Raw genomic sequence first — 26,484 nt, forward strand, 5'->3', positions numbered from 1 at the left:
GGATTGACATGAGTAGAGGCAGAGCTACAGCACAAAGTTCTGCTTCTACACAGAAGCGCTTCCCAAATTTTGCCCTGGGGATTTGGGGGGTTTCATTACCTCGTTCTGCCACGTGAATGCTGCGGTTTTAGCTTGGCTGATACTGCTTTACATAAATATCTAATAAGAGGATTTTTAAAAGGCTTCAGACTCTCTTTAAGTCAATGACTTTGGAACTATTGAAGGGTAAGTCCGCTTGTACTACAACATGAACTTACAAATGTGCCTGTCCTGCAAAAAACCCCAAATGTCCTCCTTACCTTAGGTGTGCCTTTGTTGAGCTATCTCCTGATCCCGTTCTATGTAAATGAACATAAGCAGCCATCCTTTGGGTAGACATGGGTGCTGGTGGCAGCCTTTTTTTTTTTTTTCCCCCTCTGCCCATAATATGGTAAGGCCTCTCTACATCTTCCACAAATCCACTGACTGCTTGCAGGGCTCTGGGATGCCAAACTGTTAGGGCTTTTTGCCTTTATAAGGTCCCTTTTACTATATAGAGGATCAGTACAACAGCCAAGCAAGGACTGGTGGAGACGGGACTTCTAGGTCCCACCCACAGAGCTATTGGAACCATTACTCTTGGCTCCGATAGTTCTGCTGGCTTGACCTAAAAGTCCTGTCTCCATCCATCCTAATGCTGTGCAGGGCTAACAGCCAATCCAAGAGGGGTGTTGCAGTGAAAGTAGCCGCTGCTGGGGTCACACGTTGTTAGCCAGGACCAGGAAGTCAGGGAAATCCGGCGCAGGGTTTTATCATGTTACACTGCACCAGATCGGGGGTGGAACACTATCCTGGGTTTTCTGAGGTTGAAGATTAAAAAAGACTGGAAAAGATTAAGCGCTATGGAAAATGTTGGCGCTATATAAATAAAAAATAATAAATAATAATAGAAGTAGAATTTGGGCTCCCTTTAGTGGGCAATATTCAGTCTAACATCTTGACTAACATTCAGAATGCTGGTTGAAAAGTTTCTCCACTTTTCTCTAACACTAATCAGATCTTCTCTGCGTATTTCAAGTATTTTAAAGCAAGCCTAAAATGAAAATGAACTGATGAGATAAAGAAGGATCCCCTGATCATGGCAGAGGGACAAAAAAAACTGTTACAATCTGACAGAACCGTCAGGTTTTGGACTAGTCCATCTCCTCTTGGGGGATTCACAGGGTTTTATTTGTTTTCAAAAGCACTTACTGAACAGCATTTGAAAAGTCTAACTGCCGTTAGGGAGGCTGGCTGGTATCTTACAATTTTGGCAGTTAGATCTTAGCAACTGCTGTCCAGGAAATGATTTTGAAAACAAAGAAAACTTTGAGAATCCCTCATGAGATGTACTAGTCTAAAACCTGTCGGGTCTGCTTACTGGAGTGGTCCTTTAAGGAAGTAGTGAAGGCAAAAATGGGTGCCAGCTCAATACCAGCAAGGCTATTAAAGTGGCCAGTAAGGGCTCAAAACCCACTAGCAGCCTTTAATGTGAACCAGAGACGAAGCACCCTCATGTATTTTACCATATATATATCAGTGGGAACATTAGAGAAAACACCTACCCTGCTCTCTGTTTCATTTTTAACTTCAGCTTCCTTCTATTCAGCCCTGATAAAATCCCTGACTGAGCATTCAGTCTGGCTTTGCTCAGGAATCTTTATAGCCGAGTCATTATAGCAGAGCCACAAGGGGGCAGGCTTGGGCTTGAAAAAACATCAGATTAGACAGACTCAGCTATAGAGATTCCTGAGCAAAGCCAGACTGAATGCTCAGTCCGGGATTTTATCAGGGCTGTTAACAAGCAGGCTGAGCAGTGAGGAATGAAATAGAGAGCATGGTAGGTGTTTTCTCTAATGTTCCCACTGATATATATGGTAAAATACATGAGGGTGCTTTAACACCAGTGATTTGAAAAAGCTCTTGCTAATGCAATGCTATGGGTGATTTTTATATAATGTCATTGCTCAAGTGGGATCACACCCATAGCATTACCTTAGCAAGAGCTTTTCAAATCACAAGTGCTCAGTAACATACTGCTAGTGGGTTCCAGGCCTGAGTTCTATTATAAAGCTGTTTGTACTAAAGTAAACTATAAAATTGGACATGGGCAAACTTCACAAGTGACGGCCTAATCATTGATTTTTTTTACATACATACACTGGATATCACTGGCAAATATAAATGATCTAGCAGCATTGGTCTGGATTTATTTAAAGGTATACTGTAGGGGGGGTCGGGGGAAAATGAGCTGAACTTACCCGGGGCTTCTAATAGTCCCCAGCAAGCATCCTGTGCCCGTGCAGCCACTCACCGATGCTCCGGCCCCGCCTCTGGTTCACTTCTGGAATTTCTGACTTTAAAGTCAGAAAACCACTGCGCCTGCGTTGCCGTGTCCTCGATCCCGCTAATGTCATCAAGAGCGCACAGCGCAGGCCCAGTATGGTCTGTGTATGCGCAGTACACTCCTGGTGACATCAGCGGGATCGAGGACACGGCAACGCAGGCGCAGTGGTTTTCTGACTTTAAAGTCAGAAATTCCAGAAGTGAACCGGAGGCGGGGCCGGAGCATTGGGGAGTGGCTGCGCGGGCACAGGATGTCTGCGGGGGACCATTAGAAGCCCCAGGTAAGTTCAGCTCATTTTCCCCCGACCCCCCTACAGTATCCCTTTAAATACAGCAAAGTCCCTTGTATAATACCGGCACTGATGGTGATTGCTTAAAGGGATACTGTAGGGGGGTCGGGGGAAAATGAGCTGAACTTACCCGGGGCTTCTAATGGTCCCCCGCAGACATCCTGTGCCCGCGCAGCCGCTCACCGATGCTCCGGCCCCACCTCCGGTTCACTTCTGGAATTTCTGCCTTTAAAGTCAGAAAACCACTGCGCCTGCGTTGCCGCGTCCTCGATCCCGCTGATGTCATCAAGAGCGCACAGCGCAGGCCCAGTATGGTCTGTGTCTGCGCAGTACACTCCTGGTGACATCATCGGGAGCGAGGACACGGCAACGCAGGCGCAGTGGTTTTCTGACTTTAAAGTCAGAAATTCCAGAAGTGAATCGGAGGCAGGGCCGGAGCATTGGGGAGTGGCTGCGCCAACACAGGATGTCTGCGGGGGACCATTAGAAGCCCCGGGTAAGTTCAGCTCATTTTCCCCCGACCCCCCTACAGTATCCCTTTAAAGAGAACCTGTACTGAGTAAAATTATTTAAAATAAACACATGAGGTAACTTCAAATGAACATTACATAGTTACCTTGCCATTAGTTCCTCTCAGAAGCTCACCATTTTCTTCTGACAATGATCGGTTCGAGTTCTGACAACATTTTGTCAGAATTGAAATATATCAGTTGCTGTCAGTTATTTATCAGTTGCTGTCAGTTATAGCTGAGAGGACAACGGATGTGCCTAGTAATGTCTGTTTTCCTATGGCTCAAGTGGGTGATATGACAGTTTAACTGTGTGCTGACCAGAAAGCTGTTATGGGGTAATGACCATTTTCAAAATGGAGGACAGAGAATTCCCTTGATCCTAGTGGACAAACAGGACGTGGGAAAGGAGACAGAGATTGAGGAATAGACTACACGGGAGGTAAGTATGACCTGTGTATGTTTATTTCACTTTTAATTTTCAGTACAGGTTTTCTTTAATGCTGGATATGTGCTAGAGCAACCAGCCGAAAAAGCACAAACTCCCCTCCCCCCCCCAGCACCCCGCTGAAAATATTTTCCAAGCCTCCAGTGCCGTCTTCTACCCTTCCTGTAGCTCCTAGCAGCTGGGAGCCATGCGTGAATGCTGGAAAGCTGAATAGAGCTGCAGGAAGAGTAGAAAATGGTGCTGGAGGCTCGGTAAGTATTTTCTACCCTGCAAACCCCTCCCCCAAAGCACCGTCCCTGTTATGCCTCTAATGCAGGTGTGTCAAACTCAAATACAAAGTGGGCTGAAATTCAACACTGGCACCTAGTCGCAGGGCCAAGCTCAATATCTACTGGTTACCATCCTCCTTTATATTTTTTCCTGGTGTCTAGAGGCCCCACCCTCCCCTATACAGTTCCCTAGTGTCCTTCCTGCCCTGTACAGTTTCCAGGTGTCTAATGGTTCCCCTACAATCCCTATACAGTTCCCTAGTGTTTAGCGCTTTCCTCCTACCTCCCCCATGACATGACACGACACACTGATGCTAACAAATGGCAATACCACTTTGCCTGAAAATAATGCGACTTTTATTGGCGGTGCGCATGCTCCTCTTGTGAAGTTTGCACGGGCACATATACAAAGGGGAAATTGCCACCCAAAGTTGATTAGCTGTGCATTGTGCTGCATGCAACTTTTTGGGACTTTGTTGTGGCGCTATGATAACGCTACGCATTCAGTTTGAAAGGTCCCTAATAGTCAATCTTTCATGATCACTTGTCCCAGTTATCTTCATTGTTCCCCTCCTTGGAGAAGCTCTGTAAACCAGGACCTATATGTGAGAGTCATGATCTAGTGGCTGGTGTGCTTCAAGCTATAAAGACTTGTACAGACATTACACGTTTGGTGGCCAGGTGCCTGTGATGTTAATTCTGCACCTGGAAAATGTTCCTTTAACCTTTTAGCAGCCAAATAAAGTAGAACTTTATTTGGCTGTGGGGCTATGCAGAGGGTAATGGGAAGCTTTTATAGATACCTGTCCAGATGTCTGGATCGGTTTCTTCTTCCTCCACCACGGCGGCGATGTCATGTAGCCCCGGCATGTCTTCTTGGTTTCGATCACATGATCTGACGTTATCGGGATCCAGGAGACCAAGTCAGCATTTCAGTACCACCCGGTGGTGGAAGAGGGGTGATGCTTCCACCACCGTGTGGCGCTGTGATGCTGACGCAGTCTTTTGAATCATGATCGGGACCCAGAAGACATGTCGGAGCTGCTGGTGGAGGAAGAGAAGTTGTCCACGACAGGTATCTATAACGGCTCCCTGTCTCCCACTCATTTGGCTGCAGAACAGGTTAATAGCCATCAGCCGAGTTAAATATTTTCAGCCTATTGCTTTGTTCCCATGCATAGTGGGGAACCACCTACCTCTCCCCTCCCCCATTCCTATTGGACAGTACAGAAAGCTTAACCAGACGTCACTTGCTGCTGACAGACTGATATGCCACAAATCATAGTTCAGGTCACTAAACACGAATGTCTGTAGTGGGCTATTATGTCTAACTAAAACCTTTTTTTTAATTCATAGATCGACAGGATTATTTCTCCTGGTTTTATTGCTCTCAATGCCTCCGTTAGAAACGGTCAAGTAGATAAGCAAATATCTTCAAAAAATTGTATGCAGCTTGGAATTGAGCCAATCAATCCATTGTGTCTGGAAATCGGTGCCCAACCTTATCAAAACGATGCTGCAAGAAAAATACAAGCAAAATCTGTGCAAAAGTGGAGCCGATGTCCAGACCAGGGCCCCCCTTAGTCAATAATTCTGACAATACTTGTTCCCTTACTTTGTGGTGCTTTTTCGACTGGAGAGTGTTGAAAAGTTAGTTTAAACAGAAGATGAAAAATTACCGTATTTTCCAGAATATAAGACGAACCCCAACTTTTCCAGTTAAAACATACATTTTGGGATATACTCACCATAGAAGACTACCCCTCTTGACTGTTAGACATTTGTATATTGTACTGTATGTACTGGTGCTATACTGTATGAACAGGCACAGATACTGATACTGTACTATATGTGGTACCCAGTATACAACAACCAGCCAATCACGGCAAGTAATGTGCCTTACCATCGATTGGCTGGTAGTTGTATACAAAGTAGGGCTGCACGATTTTGGGTAACATCGAAATTGCGATTTTTCTCTCAGAAATTGTGATTTCGTTTTATTCACGTTTTTTTTTCAAAACAAGCTTTAGCGGGGGGCGGGGTCAGTGTGTCACTGTCAGGTTGATGGCAGGGGACTGAACGACAATGTGCGGCATAAGGGACTCTGCTTATGAGCGGGGGACGGATCCACTGGCAGAAGCAGTGTATATTTATGATCGCTCATGAGCCGGGCAGCGGGGCGGCGGTTCATGTTAAGACAATCTAGTGATCGTCACTATCTGCAGTTTTCATAGTGCCCAACCCGCTGTCTGTACGCTTGTCTGGCCCGCCTACCGCTGTGTGCGGATTAGCCAGAAGCAGTGAATATGTATTAGTGTTAATGAGCGGGGGCAGATCCACTCGAGCGGCCGGGTACACACAGCTTTACCAATCGCTGGATAGCGATGGAATGCTGGCAGTGGTAGGCGGGCCAGACAAGCGTACAGACAGCGGGCCGGGCACTATGAAAAACTGAGGATACTGACGATCACCAGATCGTCTTGACACGAACCGCGGTTTCAGTTTTAAACTGAAAAACCGTGCAGCCCTAATACAAAGCCTGCTTGGATTAGTCAGCTATCCCTGTCTTCAAGACTATCAGAGCGGTACCGCAAACACGCCACTTTCACCAGTCTGGCCCGCCCTTGTATACTATACCTTCTTCCCTGCCTCTGATCTCACACATGCGCCTGCACCACTTCACTTCAGTCCTCAGGAGCGAAAGCTGAGAGGCAGAGAAGGAGGTACGGTAATAGGATACAAGGGCGGGCCAGACGGGTGAAAGATGCGTGTTTTTCTGGGCATAGCGCTGCTCTATCTTTTTTTCCCCCATACCCTGGGTGTCTCGGATGCCTGCAGCTTGCTCCGACCTTCACTTACACCTTCCCAGTGAGGTGACCTCACCTCGTCATCGGGACCGGGTTAAGTCACTTCTTTGCAGGAATCCTGGTGAGTGGATTTTCTTCTACCATACTTGTACAGCACCGCCCGTCCTGCTTTCATACGTTTTGCCGCATACGGCGGGGATGCAGATGTTTTTGAGTTCCCCCACCATATGCGGCAACCATAGATTCTCCAGTCCAGGTCAGAAGTTTCAGCACCCGCCCTATAAGACGGCACCCGGCGTAAAAGATGACCCCCTGACTTTTGAGATTTTCTGGGTTAAAAAAGTAGTCTTAGTATACGCCAGAAAATACAGTATCTCTTATGAGAAAACTTAGAATAGGTAAATTGAATAAGGGCCCTTAGGGTTCTGAGTAGATGTGCTGAGGTAGCTGCTCCACTTTTACACAGGTAAATCTTTTCACTATTATACTACTATTAAAGTGAACCTCCGGACTAAAAATCTACTCAGCAGAACTGAAAAGGTTTGGTGTTTCTTTAACAGTTTCACAGCATCAGAACTTTGTTTTTCTTACCAAAGCATCATTTTTAGCTGCATTTTTAGCTAAGCTCCACCCATGAAAGAAAAAAAGCCCAGGCTTTTTTTCCCTGATGCTGTGCAGAGCATGATGAGATTTCCTATGTTGTTATTCATGTTGCTTAGCAACTGGGAGGGGTGATCAGCACACAGGACAGTTGGAACTGTGTCTCATGCTCCCTGTCACCTCCTTTCAACCAAAAAGATGGCTGCCATCATGAAATCAAATATTTGCCTGTTCTTTTAAAACAGGGAGGGTAAGAGATTATATTAACTATCTATTTTAATTAACATAACTAATGTAACTTAATGACAGTATGTTTGTTTAGGCTGAAGTTCCTCTTTAACTACTATACTCAAGTGTTCCTGCTGGAGAGGTCTCTCGCTTCCTATGGAGTTAGCAAGCAAAGGGAATGAAGGGGGACTCTCAAAAGGGTACAGAAGAGTCAATAAAAAAAAAAAACAGATAATCTCACCTGAATAGATTATCAATACTGCACAGTGTGTTGAGGCAAACCATGCTCTCGCAGGGTGGACTGGGTAAGTACCTGACTGCAGCCTACCAGTTGCCCCACTTCTGACACTAACTACAATGAATTCCCGGGGGGAGGGGGGGTAAAAAAAATGATAGAGCAGAGCATCCTGAGGAGGAAGGGGGTGCACAAATGCCTACCTGCCTCAGTCTGCCACTGGGACTTGTAACACTGCTGTAGACCGTGTACATGGAGGTGAACTCACCTTGTCATGCTACCTTACTATTGGAACTTTGTGTGGACAGCCCGCCAGAGTTTGTCAACGACACTTTGCCTTGATAAAGAGGCCCTGTGTGGTCTTGAAACGTTGGTACTTCCTACTGAAGACAATTAAAGTTTTAACATTTAATCAAGGTGTCGGCATATACTTAATGCATTTTTCATATGAGTGGCATCATCCACTTACTGCCGCATTGGTGCTATTATTGACTGTAGGCTATACTGTAAGGTATGGGAGATAACCCTTACTATAGATATGTCACAGCTCATGTGAAGCTGATCTTTGATTTCCTTGTTACAGTACCACATAGTTGGGATGACTTGGACCGGAAGTCCAGTCAGTTCTTGATCATGTGGCCAAACCAGGGAAAAATGGGCAAGCATAAGGACTTCAGTGACTATGACCGTGGCCAAATTCTGATGGCTAGACGTGAATCAGAGCATCTCCAAAACTGCAGCCCCTTTGGCCTGTTCCTAATATGCAGTGGTCAATACCTACCAGAGGTGGTCCAAATGAGGATAACCAGTGATCCAGCAGGATGGTCACGGACAATCAAGGTTCGCTGATATGCATGGGAAGTAAAGACTAGGGCTAGTTGTCTGGTCCTACATAAGAGCTAAAGTCATACTGCCCACACTGACCCTTGGCCACCATCAAGGTCCACTTGTAATTTCTTCCTTCAATCATGCACATCATTTAAAGTAACCAGAAGCAAACATTTTTTATTAATAATTATCTTTTTTTATTTTCTTTTTTTATACATTTTATTATTCAGTGCTCTCAGCTCAATGGGTTTTCAAACCAGCTTATAAAAAATGCACATTATTCTTTTTTTTGTGATTTGTGTTTTTTATTAACAATGTTTCAACCCCCTTTCTTCATTCTTTTAAATAAATTATCACCTCTGCCTCCAATGTCAAGTAAACCCTTTCTCTTTTTGCCGAAAAAGGGCTTTGACAAAAAAAAGAAACCTTGTTTGCTTAGGCTCTGAACAAACATAAATATGCACATATTTATACCCACACAAATAAAGAATAAATACTTCGAAATAAGTTAAAACAACAGTTCAAAAAGATCTCGCCAGGTGTTCTTTTTTTAAAGTTTTTTTTTTTGTTCGCTTTTTCTTCACATAAATGTCCTTTTTAACCTCTGTTGACTTTGTATTTTTTGTTTAATTTGAGAGATCCTACAACGTTCTACTAAACACAGCCAAATAAACCACACGTAACCTAGAACACAAATAACTAACTAAAATACGGGAATTTGGGGTGGACATGATTGATCCTTCCCTGTTTCCCATCTACATTATTTTATTTATTAGAAAATAAACACAAAAAGCAATTAAATTATATTAAAACACATTCACTGGGGCGTTAACCTAAAAAATAAACGAAAAAACGATTTAGAGAACAGACGCTAACTTAACTAATGAACAACCAAATTTTTTCCCTAACTATTATTTTGCTACACAATAATTCAATGCCAAGCTAGTTCAAAGTATATATTATGAATATTTGCTTAAATTAAGGCTACAGTCCCACTTTCCATTTTGTACTTGGTATCTGTATAAAGTATTTTTAATATTTGTTTTCACAGAGAAGCACCAGCTCATTGAGAAGCATGGCAAAAAAAAAAGTTTTAGCTGTAGATGAAATAACTACAGTCTACTTTGTCAAGTATCATTTAAAAAAATGATTAACTGTATTAAATATGGCCATGAGCAGAGCCGTAAAGGTAGCCATACACTCATCGATTTTCTCATTCTGCTACTTACAGATTCGATTCATCTGCTGGGAATCTATTTCCCAAAATGTCCGATAAAAATCGATCAACGGTATCGAATCGGACAGGATGGAAAATGTAAAACAATCGGGGGTGGGGCTAGAGAATTGGCAGATTGATGAACTATAGCTTTGCACTGCATCGAACAGTACAGCACTGCAGTTTGATCGATTTTCAATAGATTCACTGGAAAGTGTATGGTAGGAATCGATTACTTCTGAACCAATTCTGTTCAGAAAGAATTGATCGTTTTGGACCATTGGGTGGAAATCTTTTAAGTGTATGGCCAGCTTAATGATCAGAATGATTTCTACTGTAGTTGTAGTTTGGAGATCTAGCGTTTATAATTAACAAAATATATATATATAAAAGCCACTGTTGAAACATGAATAAAATAAATAAAAATAAGACGTTGAATAATCTCCCTCTTTCCTTTTCTTTATTTTTAACCATGTATCAAGAGCACATTTGACTTCTTCTTAATAAGCCCTGTACTATTAGAAAGTGGCTTTTTTCCAAAAGAAGTTTACTGCCCATACCGCTTGAAGGACCACTCCATTTAATTATTCCAGCACCTTTATTATTTAAAATCCTTTTTAAAATTCAGGGTTATTTTTTTATTTTTAACTCTTAAAATTTTAGAGAAAAAAATAAAAATCTTAAAAATATACATTTTTCTCTGTGAAACTGGAAAATGACTTTTTTTTTTGTCCCAAATAAGTGGGGCTGAAGCTATAATTTGTATCCTTTCTATTTTTTTTAACCCAATACCTGGCACAATATTCATTGTTAATATTTAATAAAAAATACACAGATTTTTGGATTCCCCTTTATGAGTGGGGGGTGAGAATGATTTTTTAATTACCAAAGCAGGGGCCAATGTGTAAAATATATAAAGTCTTAGAATGAAAAGGCTCTAAAACCGGTCCCAAAACTTCTGAATCCTTTAACAAAAATATTTTACAGCTCAATTGAAATAACTTGAGGTAAGTAAATATAACGATAATATATTTTATCCTCAAAATATGATTTCTATACATTTACCAATAACACAAGATATATATATTTTTTAATTTAGGTTCTTATATTTTTTGTTTTAAGAAACCCAAGTCATTTTTTTCCAGGGGTATTCTAATGGATTTTGGAAGTCTCAATTATGGAAGAGTCTTTACAAATAATTTTTTTGTGTGTGTTTGTATATATTTGTTAATGGACTCTTGTTTTGGGGCAAGTGCGAAAGGCTTAAAATGTTCACGGGATTTTTTTTCTTCCTTTTTTATAAAAATAGATTATTTTTTTCTCTCTCTTGTTTCTGCGCCCATCTCATTTCTTCGTTTATTACTCTTTAGAAGGAAGGATGTCGAGTGGTAAAAAAAAAACACGGAGAAGAGATAGAGGCGGTGAAACGGTGCTAACTCTTTTGCCGTAGAGGGAGACTAAACCAGTTCATGGTCAAGCTTAGAGAGGCACTGCTGAATGTATATTGTTATTACAGAGTTGTTACGTTCTAAGCCCCTTGTACCGGTCATCGAGCTGCCACGGTTATTGTACTCCTTAATGGTGCTTATTATGCAAATCTTTGTATTTTCGCTCTACGTTTAAAATTCAATGTCCTGCCCGGTCTTTTATTTCTGTTTGTTTGTAATATTTGGTTATGAACCATTCCAATTGGATAATAATTTGGTAGACATAGCCTGTGCATACCAGCACTTACTTATTGGATCAACATCCATCGTAATTCAGCCAAAAAGCAACAGAAGTGCCATTTGAGTGCTGCCTCGCTACAAACCAGCTGCACCAGAAGTGGCCATACAAGGCATTATGCTTTAGAACTAACTCTAGAGACAACATGCAGCCTTGGACTGCTAGGCTTAAATTCTTTGGGCCTGACTTGGTGGTGAGAAGTTTTTAGTTCCGATATCTTGCCTCCTCTCTGTTTTCCTCATTCATGCCCACTCTCTCGCACCTCTTCCCCCATTCTATCTCTCCCTCCTTCCACTCGGTGCCTTCCCTCTCATGCCTTGTGCTGTTTGCTGGTCTTGAACGACACTTGCAAGACCCTATCTCCAAGCCGATATCCATTCAGGCTGGCAATGGCCATGGCTGCTTCGTCGTAGTTTGTCATGGTGACAAATCCAAAGCCTTTGCATTTGTTGGTGGTGAAGTCCCGGATTACTTTGACATTCGTCACTGCTCCGAATGGTCCAAACAGTTGCCACAGGACACTCTCGTCTGCTTCCGGGGAAAGATTGTAGACGAAGATGCACCAGCCGGCAGAGGTGGGACCGGTCAAGCTGACTCCGGCCAGGTTGGTAACACTGTCAATGGTGATAGGAGAAAACCTGGGAAGGAAAGAGAGCGGACTACATTGGGTGTAAGGAATAGGTCTATGATAGACAAAAGAAGGTGTAAACAATAAGGAGGAAAGAAAGTACAGATACAAGAAAGCAACTCTAGGATAAGACGTTATGGGAGGATGCATTGGAGTAAAGTTGATGGTATTATGCAGAGTTGAGCTTAAAGTTCAAGTAATATGAAAAATTGGTGTGGCTAAGCAACCAGGCAGTTTGAATCATGGCACCTGTTTCTTTATGACACTGGAATAAACCATCATGGACACATGTTGTCAACATTTCTACTTTAAAGGACCACTATTGTGAATATCGTAAAATGTAAAATACATGTAAACACATACAAATACAAAGTTCATTTCTTCCAGAGTAAAATGAGCCATCGATTACTTTTCTCCTATGTTGCTGTGATTTACAGTAGGTAATAGAATTCTGACAGAACTGACAGGTTTTCTACCAGCTCATCTCCTCATGGGAGATTCTCAGGGTTCAAAAGCACTTAGTGAATGGCAGTTGCTCTGTCTAACTGCCAAAAAAGTGTGCAGCAAGCAGGGAGGCTGGCTAGCATCTTTGTATAAATCCTTTTCAGGGATTGTCCCTATAAAGAATAAATGCCATGCTGAGAACTCCCCAGGAAGAGATGGACTAGCCCAAAACCTGTCGGTTCTGTCAGATTACTACTACTACCTACTGTAAGTGATAGCAACATAGGAGAAAATAAATGTATGGCTCACTTTACTCTGGAAGAAATATACTTCCTATTTGACTATGTATACATGTGTTTTAAATTTTCAAATGTTTTGAGATAGTGGTCCTTTACTATGCAAATCCCAGTACAGTTAGAATTTGTATTGGTGGAAAAGGAACTTGACACAGGGCTAATCAAGATCAGGAACTGACAATCATCTGATTAACTGATCAATGATCAACAGTTTCCATATCTGATTAGCTCCCTGAAAAGTTCTTTATCTGCTGAAGCAGATTTTGGTGGTGATTGAAGAGAAATTTGCATATCGGTTATACTTTTTGCTCATCACTGGTATAATATTCTACTGAGCGCACCATCAAAGGGAAATCAGCAGCAGATAATTTGCAGAAAACAATATTATGAGGAACTTTATGCTTTGTGTTCAACAAGTGAGCGGGGAGACGGAGGCATGCATTTTGCGTACAAATACTACATGGGAGATGACGGAAGCCACACCCCTGCCAGAGAAGATGACACCTGGAGACTACAAAGAGAATGTGTTCCACAGAGCCGAGCGACAGATGAATAATGGGCAGAGCAATAGAAGAAGATTGCTATTCACTACACTGAGTGTATCGTGAGGAGAGTAGGAGTGGAGCCATGGATAAGGGAAGAATATAGATCATATGTAAAAAATAATTCTCTTCAGGGAATTTTATGACAGTAGAAACATTTCAAGGGTATGCCTTTAAGCCAGACGACTTTCAACAAAGTCGTGCTATGACCCCTCTGGAGGAGCCTCTTGCAATGTCCATGCGTGTCACTTTCTCTTCCTGCTTCATTTAGTGATGCACTTCTCTAACAGAGAAGACAGGGGTGACCTGGAAGTTATAACATAGCCAAGATGGCAGCCGCAATTTTTAATTTGAAATCGAAGGAAAACTATGTGGTGTAGAACGGCGATTCAGGCATCAAATGAAAGAGGAGAGCACAAGCTACAGAAATGTATACTTTAAGTACTTTGCAGTACTGATCGGAGTCTTAAAGGCATACCCATGAGAGGTGCTCGGAGTCCCTTTAAGTAGATAACAAAAAGTCAGAAATAAAAGACCATTAGAGCATACTAAATCAAATTATTCTCCTCTCCCCCCCCCCCCCCCCACACACACACACACAACATTATGAAAGATCTACCAAACCTCAAAAGGTTTGGAAGCAATTTAGTCCAAACTGAAAAGCCACCAGTTTAGTCTGGCATGTATGAACACCTATTTCCTCTGTAACACAGTCCAGCCTGGAACCCTGTACTGATCTGAGACATAGCTATGCGCTTTGAGTCCTATGGGAGAAAAGCACTTTACAAATGTAATATTTTATATTGTAACACGTGGTCAATGAAAAGGAGAAAATGGGCGGGATTAGTGGAAGCCAGCCATTATGGTGTAATAGGGCGTACATCAAAAAAGGGCGTCGGGAAAAAAGGGCGCGTGGTGTAAACGAAAAGCAGTATTATAGTTTATAAAAATATTGTGTAGAATTTCGTTTACAAATAGTGTTTTAAGAATTTATAAATCATTAAATAATGTGTATGAAATCGGCAATTCTTAAAACGTTAATCTTCCCTGTTTCTAAACTGAAACTTATAATTACGTTTGTTAAAAAAACAGTATTATTTGTTTAAACATTGTAATTATATATTGTTATGAATAATCTTGATTTATCGTTTATTATTATAATAAAATGTGAAAATATTGTTTATAACAATGATATTAATATAAGTACATTCATAATAACTGTTGATTACTATTATTAAAATTGTACTAAAACTATACCTAACCCTACTCTCACACAGAACCCTCCCTGTACCTATCCCTAACCCCTAGACTCCCTGGTGGTGCCTAAACCTAAGACCCCCCTGGTGGTGCCTAAACCTAAGACCCCCCTGGTGGTGCCTAAACCTAAGACCCCCCTGGTGGTGCCTAAACCTAAGACCCCCCTGGTGGTGCCTAAACCTAAGACCCCCTGGTGGTGCTTAAACCTAAGACCCCCCTGGTGGTGCCTAAACCTAAGACCCCCCTGGTGGTGCCTAAACCTAAGACCCCACTGGTGGTGCCTAACAAACATTAATAAAAAATTTAAATAAAAAAAAATAAATAATTTTTTGGGGTGGATAATAATGTTTTAGAAATGTTTTACAAATAGTGATTGTAAAAAATATATTGCAATTTACGTTACGTACTGATCGCTTTATTTTGTGAATAATAATGTTTTACAAACAGTAAGGGTTAAAATGTTAAATAATGTTTTAATTAAATAGGATAAATATGTTTAGTATTCTTATAAACCTTATTCATCACGGGCTCATTTTCTAAACGTAAATCATCACAAGCACAGTTATAAAACATTAAAAATCTCCGGGCGCCGTTTGTAAAACGTTAATAACCTCCGGCGCCCTTTTTTCCCTGTTTGGCGCCCATTAAACGATATTTATAATGGGAGTGAATGGGGCGCCCTTTTTGTCCACTTGTCTCATGCGCCCAAATCTGCTGCTTCCGTAATGGGAGACGTAAAAAAACACTAGTTTGTCAAAGAAATAGGAAATTCATACTTAAAGAGAACCTGAGGTGGCTATATATATATATATATATATATATATATATATATATATCGCCGGTCCCCGCCTGCGTCCCTTCCCTCCCGCTGATTGGAGGGAAGGGAGGCAGGCGGGGAGCGGCGATACAGAGGAGGCGGGGGAGCGGCGGGGGGAGAGACAGTCTGCATGTAAAGAGCCTGCTAGCGACATGCTGCGTGTCGCTAGCATGGCGGTTTGATTTATGGGGGACAGCAGAGCGCAGGGGGGGGGGGGAGGGGCTGGGGAGGAACTGTATAGTAACAGAGGCTGGGCATTATATGCCGACCCAGCCTCTGTGTGCATTATGTGCAAATAGGATTCTTAAAAACCACCTCGGGTTCTCTATAAGGTTTCTGTCAATCAGGGAATGAGAACCTTTTTTTTTCATTTACAGGGAATACCGATTTCCTTCTTCATGATGTAAGGATTTAATTTTAAAGTTTGAGATCCTTTGTAGAGTGGGGACTACAAATACATACATAAGGTTTTTTTCTGGGGAAAAGGGATCTCTCCAATGAACCAAGTCTTTTATACAGTAGTATTGCAACATCCTGTACTCAGTGCAGTTTGCCTTCTTAAAACAGAAGGTATTGGTTATAATTCAGCTTTAAGTGAATGACTGTGGCTACCCACAATGCATCACTACTGAATATGCAAATTATCTCTTTATGTCCCTGAAGCCAGGCTTACATCCAGAACCGCTGGTGTATAGACAGCCTATAGCTTATATATTTTACAGAGCCACATCAACCCAACGTGCAGGCAGCCTGTTTCAGACTATTGATCTTCCTCAATGCATGGCAGGGATTGATAGGGCTAGTAGGTGGGATCTTCAGTCCCCTTTTACTTCCCTAGTAGTTTTGGGTCTCCCCAAGCTTTTGGGTATTCTGTTGAACTTCCTGCACATAATACATACTTCAGAGCAGAACCACTGTGTAGTACCACAAACAAGTAACCAACACCTCTTTCCAATGAGAATGGTCCACCTAACCAGAGTAACAGTTCACAGCAAGCCATAGAGGAAGAGATACACTGCTCCACAGACAACACACATCACGTAGTCATCCAGTAGGAAGGACGGGGATGCTTTTCATCAAAGATGATAAACAATAAAAAGCTAATCTACCCATACTCAATGCTAGGCTGACTAAGGCAGAAGCACATGGTTTGTAGTCCAGAAGTGTACGATAGCAACCAGTCCACTCATAGAGAAAACTGTACTGTCCCATTTCTATAAACTGGAGTAAAACTCTAATTACCCCCATCCCACTGCTGCCAGAGTGACTACATTCCAACAAGCAAAGAACAGAGGTCCTATCAGGACCAGTTCTGGGCATAGGTGGGCCAAGTGATCAGCTAGGATGCCTTTAGGCTTGAGGATGCCATATTATCCCAGTTTCTAATTTTCTTTTTTTTGACATTGCTTCTTGTGTCTTTCTTATATGTAGTCGTTATATTATATGATGGCAGTATGGCTGATTTACTACACCTGGAGCTGGGGATGGGTAACCTCATTGGCATAGGTCATTACCATAGGGCGGATGGTGTCTCCCTTGGGGCACCAAAATGCTGAGGAATGCCCTGAGTCCTATGCGGACCCATTGTACAGTAAGGTTACGGAGTGCCATCATGTTTTAGAAAACTGGAGAAACAGAAAGTAAAACCTCTCATTGCCTTAAAAGAATCTGGAATCCATAGAATAAATAAGGAACTTCTGGTTTTCTTGGAAATCTTCTTTAACCACTTTATCCACCACTACAGTATATCTACGTCCTCTGTGACTTCATCTAAGCCATGAGTCAGTAGATACACGTCTTGTAGCAGAAGCAGTGCTGTGCAGGATTGGGCTATCTCCTGTGCACATTTCTGGCACTATCTGATGCAGCACTAATTGGTGAAAGGGAATATATGTTTCCTGAGCTAATGAGATTTATTTTTACCATTAAAAATACTTTTATTTTCTCATTTCATAGTGACAAATACATTCTGTAGCATTATTTCAGAATCAAATATCTTCACCATAAATTGTGACAGGAACATAATCTAAGTTTTGTGATAAGCGGTAAGAATAGCCAAACAAAATTTGTGTTTTTTATCTACAGTAGCACTTTTTATTTTTAAACTGGAATTGGTAAAACTGAGAAATAATGTGTTTTTCTATTTTTCTCCTTGTTTTCCCATTAAAATGCATAGAAAACAAAATTGTTTGAGGAAAAAAATGGCATACAATGAAAGCCTAGTTTGTCTTGAAAAAATCCATATATATTTCATTTCTGTGTCATGAGTAGGGATAAAGTTATTTCTGATTAAATAAGGACATAGCTAAACTGTCAAAACTGCTCTGGTCCATAAGTGGGAAACAAGGTCTGGATGCAAAGTGGTTAAGAAACCATTTGGTCCACCTGACCTGAACAATTTGCAAAAGAGTAAGTAATATTCTTATGGGTTGCCCCAAACATGAGCTGAACAGGATCATGCTATTAAGCAAGCCTTGGGTACTTTGCTATATACAACACACAATATAACATAACCAAACAGATGCAAGACTAAATGCTCAAAGTGGAGAGCAACAAACTGATAATAAAGGAGTTCCCTCTGACAGAAGAAAAGTTCTCTTAAGGTCGTCTTTTTTCAACCAATAGGCTATTGGTCCTTGAGACAGTGACTCATAGGGTGCCTGATAAATGCATAGGCATGAGCACTTGAGGGATATCAGTGCAAACGTCCACGTCTCACTTCCGTGAAGGAAGTCTGGAATCTCCAACCACCAGTCAAAGTAAGGCCTACAGGCTAATCCTGGACTTGGGTGACCATTTAAAGTGATGCGTGTGGCAAACAGGCTGTGGTTTTTTTTCAAAGTGACAATCAGCACTTCAACACCAGAATATTTGAGAAAAAAATGTGTAATCACCACAGGATCAGCTTCTCTGTTTTTATATAACATGATACAACTGATTGAAGATATAATCGTTCACTAAAAATTGTACCATTAATTGGCACCTTTACAGAGATTCACCGAGATCTGTTAGGCTGGGTTTACACTTCAAGAGTACCTGCAGTGTATCAGGGCGCAGTTGTCAAGCTGGGGGCAGATTGCAGAAACACAGGTGGAGGTGGGCCTCAGAACCCCCAGACTTCTGGCCAGGGCAGATGAGGGGGAAGGATTAACAAAATACCAATTTACCAGCAAACGGGCAAGTTCAATCGCCGAAGATACCTTCAGGTACCATAACAATGACATTAACTGTATTCAAAACAACACCACAGACAAAACAGGCAAAAACGGTGCAGGAAATCTGGATGCACTATGGGCTGCCATAGGCTGTCATGTGAATGCTATAGCGGCGCTCACACTTAGCTGGCAAACAAATTATATCTTGCACCAGAGTCCACGGCGGGCTGGAGGGGGAACAGTAATTAACGCCAACGGGTCTTTTGCAGGAGCAGGGTGAGACGTTTTTCGGCTTTGCCCTGGGCCCAAATTTCCCGGTGCCTTAATTTACATGCATGCTACCGCAGGTACTTTTTAACTGAAAATAGTTCCGCTTCCACATCGGAGAGCAGTTAATCAATGGACATGTTGACGGATCCTATTTTACTTCTAGGATCCGTTCATGCAACCCTGTTGTAAATGTACCCGCTGTCTCCGCTATGGTGAGCTGAACACAGCTGTTGAGTTGTGCAGTGAACAATAATTCCGGACACCAGGCATGTCATACATCTCAGGCTATGCATCTTAAGGAGCTGATGGAATGGACACAACAGAGGCAGTCTGCACGCGGGGTTCATGCCATGGACAGTGACAGTGCATCCGCTGTCACCGGGCATGGCAGGAATCAGAGTAATGTGAACCCACCCTCAGTCTGCAGAAACATTTTTAATACTCTTTGAGTTATCAATTCAGCCATCTGACTAGTTTCTTGAGAACTAAGCTTCACACACACTACAAACAAACACAGAACATTTATATTGCGCTTTTCTCCTGGCGGACTCAAAGCGCCAGAGCTGCAGCCACTAGGACGTGCTCTATAGGCAGTAGCAGTGTTAGGGAGACTTGCCCAAGGTCTCCTACTGAATAGGTGTTGGCTTACTGAACAGGCAGAGCTGAGATTCGAACCCAGATCTCCTGTGCCAGAGCCCTTAAAGGGAACCAGAGACAAAGCACCTCATGTATTTTACCACATATATCAATGGGAACATGAAAGTAAACACCTATCCTGCTCTCTGTTTCATTCTTCTCTGCTAAATCAGCCCTGATAAGAATCCCCAACTGAACCTTCAGTCTAGCTTTTCCAGGAATGATTATAGCTGGGTCAGTCTTCTGTGATGTCTTTTCAAGCCCAAGTCTGCCCCCTTGTGGCTATGCATTCCTGCAAAGTATCCTGGTAGAAGGAAATCAGAGCCAAAAGGGGGCGGGCTTGGGCTTGAAAAGACATCACAGAAGACTGACTCAGCTATAATCATTCTGGAGCAAAGCCAGACTGAATGCTCAGTCAGGGATTCTTATCAGAGCTGATAACGGGCAGACTGAGCAGTGAAGAATAAAACAGAGAGCAGGGTAGGTGTTTACTGTCATGTTCCCATTGATATATATAGTAAAATACATGAGTTTGCTTCATCTCTGGTTCTCTTTAACCATTACACTATCCAGCCACAGCTTAGATTAATCTCGACTTAGGTGACCACTAAAGACCACCTCTGTTGAGAATCCAGTGTCTCTACGGCGGCCCCTGACCCTCCCCGATGCATCAGCAAGAGATCTGCCCTGCCGAATCATCACGGCTGAATGCTGTTTTCCCTTCTTATCCCTACCCCCTCCCTCCTCCATAGTAACGGAGTGTGTTGCTACAGCCTCGGCCACAAACTGTTTTACGATCCCTGCCAAGTGACAGTAGTCTCTGTTGTGTACTCAGCTTTGGTCAGACTCCCTCAAGTGCTTGACAACTTCTACATTAAAGGCTTCCTCAAAGGCATTCATGCAAAAACGGCACGGGTTGAGTTTTGGCGCAGGGTAAAGCCAAAATACAACCCACCCTGCCTCTAGCTATACTCCTGCGTAAATTAAAAACTATTCCTTTACTGACAACCTAACAGTTTTTCCCCATGTAATTTGGGCTACAGCTATTGCTGGCGCACAAATTATGCCAATTTTATCGTAATTTGCACGCTGGTCATTGCCGGCCCACAAATTACACATTATGGCCTATGACCTATGGCGGCATCCAAATTGTGTGCACTGCGCATCACTCACATTACCTGTCTCACCTCAAAGACCTTCCTGCTCCTTAAAAACAGGGCCTGGGAAGTACAAGAACCCTCCCATCTTCCCCACAGAAGAGGAAATAATCCAAAGGATGAGCCATCATGATGAAAACCTTTCTTTGGTAAAAAACAATAACTCTTAAATGCTGAAGTGCTATGTAGTCCTCATGAGATTATCATTATTACTAAGACTGACATATCCAGCCAGCTCATGGTGACCCAGAACCACTAGGAAAGTATTAAGGGCTTAAAGTGTACCAGAGACGAAGCACCCTCATATATATTACCATATATATATCAGTGTGAACATTAGAGAAAACTCCTACCCTGCTCTCTGTTTCATCTTTCACTGCTCAGCCTGCTTCTTATCAGCCCTGATAAAATCCCCAACGTAGCATTCAGTCTGGCTTTGCTCAGGAACCATTATAGCAGAGCCAGAAGGGGGAAGGCTTGGGCTTGAAAAGACATCAGAGAAGACACACTCAGCTATAATGATTCCTGAGCAAAGTCAGACTGAATGCTCAGTCAGGGATTTTATCAGAGCTGATAACAAGCAGGCTGAGGATTGAGGGAAGAAACAGAGAGCAGGGTAGGTGTTTTCTTTAATGTTCCCACTGATATATATGGTAAAATACATGAGGGTGCTTCGTCTCTGGTTCACTTTAAAGAGACCAAAAGCAAAGCTAAATGTAATGTTGCCTTCTTGAAACAGAAGGTATTTGCTATAATTCAGAAAGTAACTGTGGTTTCCCACGATGCACCACTCCCGAATATGAAAATCATCTCTTTATGCCCTTCAAAACCAGGCACACATCCAGAACAACTGGTGTATTGTTAGCCTATAGCTAATACATTTTACAGAACCACACTAATCTAACATACTTACAGCCTTTTTTGGACTTATTGGTCCTCTTCAGTGCATGGCAGGGATTGATATGGCTCTATGGGATAGGGCTTGGACCAGTACTAAGGAATACCCAGAAAACTTAAGGTGACCCAGAATCCCTAGGAAAGTATAAAGGGCTAAAAGAGACCAAAAAGACCCCTATTATCATTACAAAGCCCAGAGGTAACAAGCAATCTTGAAATCTGCTCCTTGACCCTCAGATATCAAACTGTATAACCATCTCAAGGTCATATGGACAACTGTGATAGAAAGATGATCAATTCTAAAGTGAAAAACTCCTTCCTAAACCTCAAGAGAAACATATAGGTGACAGAACAAACAAAACAAACTAAAGAAAAAGAATCAAAAATATCTCAGAGCAGCGGAAAAAAAAAATAGCAAAGAATTACAGCCATGAGTCTATGGGGAAGAACTGCAGATTAATGGATGGACTCAAAGATACCAATGCTTCTTTATGTCATCATAATATCATAATATTTAGAGTCTTGTAGAAACGGGATTACGGAGGTTCCACCCACTTTTGTGCCTCTGCCTCTGACTGATGACTAATCGAGGACTCTTACGTCTACATTTCTGTCTCCGTGAACTTCTCTCATAAATCGATGTAGGCTTTCACTCGATTTTACTAAGATCAGACAACCCCTAAAAAGTCCACCGTTTCATAATGGTCTACCAATTTTCCTCTCTGTCCTGCTGCACTACCTAACAACTGTTGCTGTCTTTCTTACCTACTGCATCTAATGTTCCTCCACCTCTTGGATTCTAATCAGTTTAGGGCATGGTACGCTACTGTTCTAATGTATTACGTTTTTGTTAGAGGTAATGAAAAAGAGTAATCCTGCACTCCTATCAATATCGCCAATAGTCTCAGGCTAGAGACCCAAAACGTTTTACTGAATTGCGGAAGTGCCGTTATTTCATTGCAATTTCTGAAACGTCCAAGATCACTCCCAAAATGCTGCATGCAGTGATTTGCGATTGTGGAATGCTAGTGAGTAGGACCATCCCCATAGGGTTCACGCTGCGAACGCTGCAAAATAGCTCCTAGTGGGTTCCAGATCTCATGGTGTAGAGTGCCAAAGACTGAATCAAGTGGATGACGCCACTCCTAACATAGATTCATTAAGTATAAGCCGCCGCCTTCTCGGTTGATTGTTCAACTCTGAATATCCGCTAAGGAGCAACTCTGAATATCCGCTAAGGAGCAACTCTGAATATCCGCTAAGAAGCAACTCTGAATATCCGCTAAGGAGCAACTCTGAATATCCGCTAAGGAGCAACTCTGAATATCCGCTAAGAAGCAACTCTGAATATCCGCTAAGGAGCAACTCTGAATATCCGCTAAGGAGCAACTCTGAATATCCGCTAAGAAGCAACTCTGAATATCCGCTAAGGAGCAACTCTGAATATCAGCTAAGGAGCAACTCTGAATATCCGCTAAGGAGCAGTGTACGTAGTCCATCTGGCAGCAGCCATGTTGGCATGTTTTACTCATCCCAATAAAGGTGTAACAATTAACCAAGGAGGAGAAGGCTTATACTTATTGAACGTTTTTGTCAGAGACATAACTACTGGGGAAGCAGTCCCTGCAGTGGGGGCCCAGGACAATGGGGGACCCGACACCCTCCCTTTGATATAGGGCCTCCCTCCAGATCAAGTATTGTTGTAGACACACTTGCTGTGGCTAGGGAGTAACGGTGACCACACTTGATATATAACACCTGGCTAATGCTGCACCCACTCCTTCCAAGCCTCTTGTGCCCGATCTTTTTGCTTTATTTACAAGCAAATTAATACATAGTTATTAACTAGTTAGGAGGAGCATTCATAAGACAATACACTAAAACTGCTTTACAAAAAGAAGATCCCTTTAAATTAAAACTGAAGGCCTTAAAGTGAACCAGAGACGAAGCACCCTCATGTCTTTTACCATATATATCAGTGGGAACATTAGAGAAAACACCTACCCTGCTCTCTGTTTCATCCTTCACTGCTCAGCTTGCTTGTTACCAGCCCTGATAAAATCACCTACTGAACATCCTGTCTGGCTTTGCTCAGGAATCATTATAGCTGAGTCATTATAGCAGAGCCAGAAGAGGGCAGACTTGGGCTTTAAAAGACATCAGAGAAAACAGACTCAGGTATAATGATTCCTGAGCAAAGCCAGACTGAATGCTCAGTGGGGGATTTTATCAGGGCTGCTAACAAGCAGACTGAGCAGCGAAGGATGAAACAGAGAGCAGGGTAGGTTTTTTTTCTCTAATGTTCCCACTGATATATATATATGGTAAAATACATGAGGGTGCTTCGTCTCTGGTTCACTTTAAAGGTCCCCGTCTGAAACAGTGGATACTGGAGGAGAATGTTCTATTTTGCAAACTAGAGCCGGGTATCTCAGTCCACTCATTAAGCTGCAGCCAGTAGAAACTAAGAATGGAGCGCAGGGTATGGCCATGGGGTTGGGGACTGAGTCTCTTATTTACCTCTTGACTCCATACGCCATGTTTATTAAAGAGTCCAGCCTGCGAAAGAAGGGACAGGAAAGGGAGTGCAGTGTTAGTCATTGCGCTGGATTAGAGAGGTGGGACGGGCTACAGAGCTGCTCTGGGTAGTCACAAGGGACAGAAATTAAAAGAACCAAAAAGAAGAAGAAGAGGAAGAAGAAACAGTGGACGCAATCTCTATACAACAATGACATTCAGTATCACACAAATCCTACGTTTCTATAGTTTGTACAGAAGTTAGCTCTTGCCGACTAAAATCGCTAAATACTAAGATAGAACCACATACAAAAAAGTAAATTAACCACAAAAATACTACACAAGACTGATTCACAACACAAACGTGAGAAACAGCAATTACACAAAAAAGAGCATTGAGATTTGAAGGCAATATGGAACTCTAGTTTTGGATGGTATGACCATCCATGGTCCATGTTGGTCGCTCACTTAGCTGTTGCTCAGACAATGCGCTAAAAGGAAGCGTAATTAAAAAATTACATTTTTTTCTTACTTTTCAGCAATCAGAACAGGTGATGGTGAAAAGGAGAATTCTGAATTCTGGGTGATGACCAAAGAAAAGAGCGAGAAATTCTACAGAAGCAAGACCCAAAACATGAAGGCTTTCCTTGCCATTCACAACCATGTAATGGCCAGTAGAAAAGACCTAATGACAGCATGGACTGGACATTTCGCTGAACCCAAACACAACAATGCTTGTATGACCAGGGCGTTATCAGAGTCTGATCAAACAGTCTGATGGGGGAAATCTTGTGTATTGCATTGTAAAGTGCAATATCTTGATGAGATTGAACACAAGATTCAATGGGCCAAGCAGAGAAGACCAAGCAGAGGGAAGGACAGATCAAGAGAAGTATGGGTGACAGGACCTGCAAAGTGTGAAGGGCCAACAAAGATAGATGATGGAAGATGAGAAAGGGAAAAACAGTAAATTAAAAAAACACAAGATTCCACTTGTCACGAAAATTTCTCTGTGTGGACAAAACGTTTGACGGTGGCTTCAAGACAATGACTGAGACTTCTAAAGTTTTTCGATGTGTATTGAACTCAAAGGTATGAGCATAGTTCAGAGAAATATATAGGAATTCAGTGGAAACAAAGTATGTAATCCGGTGTTAGTCATGGAGAGGATCCGAAAACTTAACAACAAAAGTTGTTTCTTAATACCTTTAAAGACTAAGGTACAAAATTTCTTTGCAAACTTTCAAAAAGTTTCTAGTTAAGTATCATGCCTGAAGAGGAAACTTAAAGTTTGGAAAGCTTGCCAAGAAATCTTGTACTGTTAGCCATTAGAGGAAACAGTAACTGGAAAGATGTTAACAGAAATTGGAGTAATGAGCCAACCAAGTAGCAGTAGAATTAAAGTCTCCAGGACGTGGTTGCTCCTCCCCTCGGCATCTCATCGATGAAAAGGCCAGTGATATAAAAATACTGAAATATGCTTGGTAGCCATCCATTGTGAATGGACTGTTTTTCCTTGCAACACCCATTAGATGGCGCTGTGCAAATGGGAAGAAGCTAGTGATGCAGTGTTTGCTCGAATTCATTCCTTTCCTATGGTTAGGGACTTCTCTGAGTCATACTGTGTGTACTAAGTATCACCTTTTGTTGGGGGCCTTATGATTTGTAGTTACACCTCATCCTGCTGTGGGAAAGCATTGGCGTAAAACTGCAGTCACTTTAGAGAAGAGTGGCCCACCAAAGAAAAACCTGGTGGTCCTCCTTAGCATGCCTGGTTTATTTTGCTATGATTTATTGATGCAATAAGGAGACACTACTAAGGATGGTCAGTAGACTGAAATATGATGCTGAACAGGTAGGATAGATACCTTACATCTTATATATTATAAACTGTGGACACCAGAGGAGAAATAACAAAGGAAAGGTCATAGAAAGGCTTGTACACACATGCAACTATTCTGGCCAACTATCGTTTGGCCCTGTGTACGCATGGCAAACGACTAGACCAGCGACTGATAACAGGCAGTTTGCCCGATCCAACTGGCGGATCAACTCACACGACTGTTGGGCTGATATTGTGCAGTTGGCCGCGTACGTACAAGTCGTTTGAATGACTTGTACTTGTTTTGAATGCAGCCATATCCTGCGTTCGCTTGCACGCAGTATGCAAATGAGTTGGTTGCTCGGTTGGTTTGTGCACGGAAAATACGAGCCGTGCAATCGCTTGGTTGTGTGGTCGGTCATGTTGTAGAGTTGTTGCACGTGTATACAAGCCATAACAGGTATTAGAAACGTAGGAGGAGGGTGGCAATCAAGGCTGTTGACTTGGAGATCATGTAGACCAAGTAT

At 42.2% G+C, this 26,484-nt stretch overlaps 1 protein-coding gene across 17 annotated transcripts in view; it reads right to left on the minus strand.

Annotated features, from left to right (window-relative positions):
* Window positions 1-8,795: 8,795 nt before the first annotated feature.
* ELAVL3 (ELAV like RNA binding protein 3) overlaps window positions 8,796-26,484 on the minus strand; it is a 112,316-nt gene continuing 94,627 nt past the window's right edge. For 11 of the 17 annotated variants that reach the window (XM_068274269.1, XM_068274267.1, XM_068274268.1 and 8 more), the window contains exons 6-7: window positions 24,139-24,177; window positions 8,796-12,178 (exon numbers count right to left, since the gene is read on the minus strand). In XM_068274269.1, coding sequence (XP_068130370.1) covers window positions 11,830-12,178; window positions 24,139-24,177 — 388 coding nt within the window. In that variant the 3' untranslated portion in view covers window positions 8,796-11,829. The remainder of the gene's footprint in view (window positions 12,179-24,138; window positions 24,178-26,484) is intronic. The other 6 variants (XM_068274258.1, XM_068274259.1, XM_068274265.1 and 3 more) reach the window with 3 other exon arrangements.

Source organism: Hyperolius riggenbachi, chromosome 3, assembly GCF_040937935.1.
Source record: "Hyperolius riggenbachi isolate aHypRig1 chromosome 3, aHypRig1.pri, whole genome shotgun sequence".
In the NCBI taxonomy this organism is placed as follows: domain Eukaryota; kingdom Metazoa; phylum Chordata; class Amphibia; order Anura; family Hyperoliidae; genus Hyperolius; species Hyperolius riggenbachi.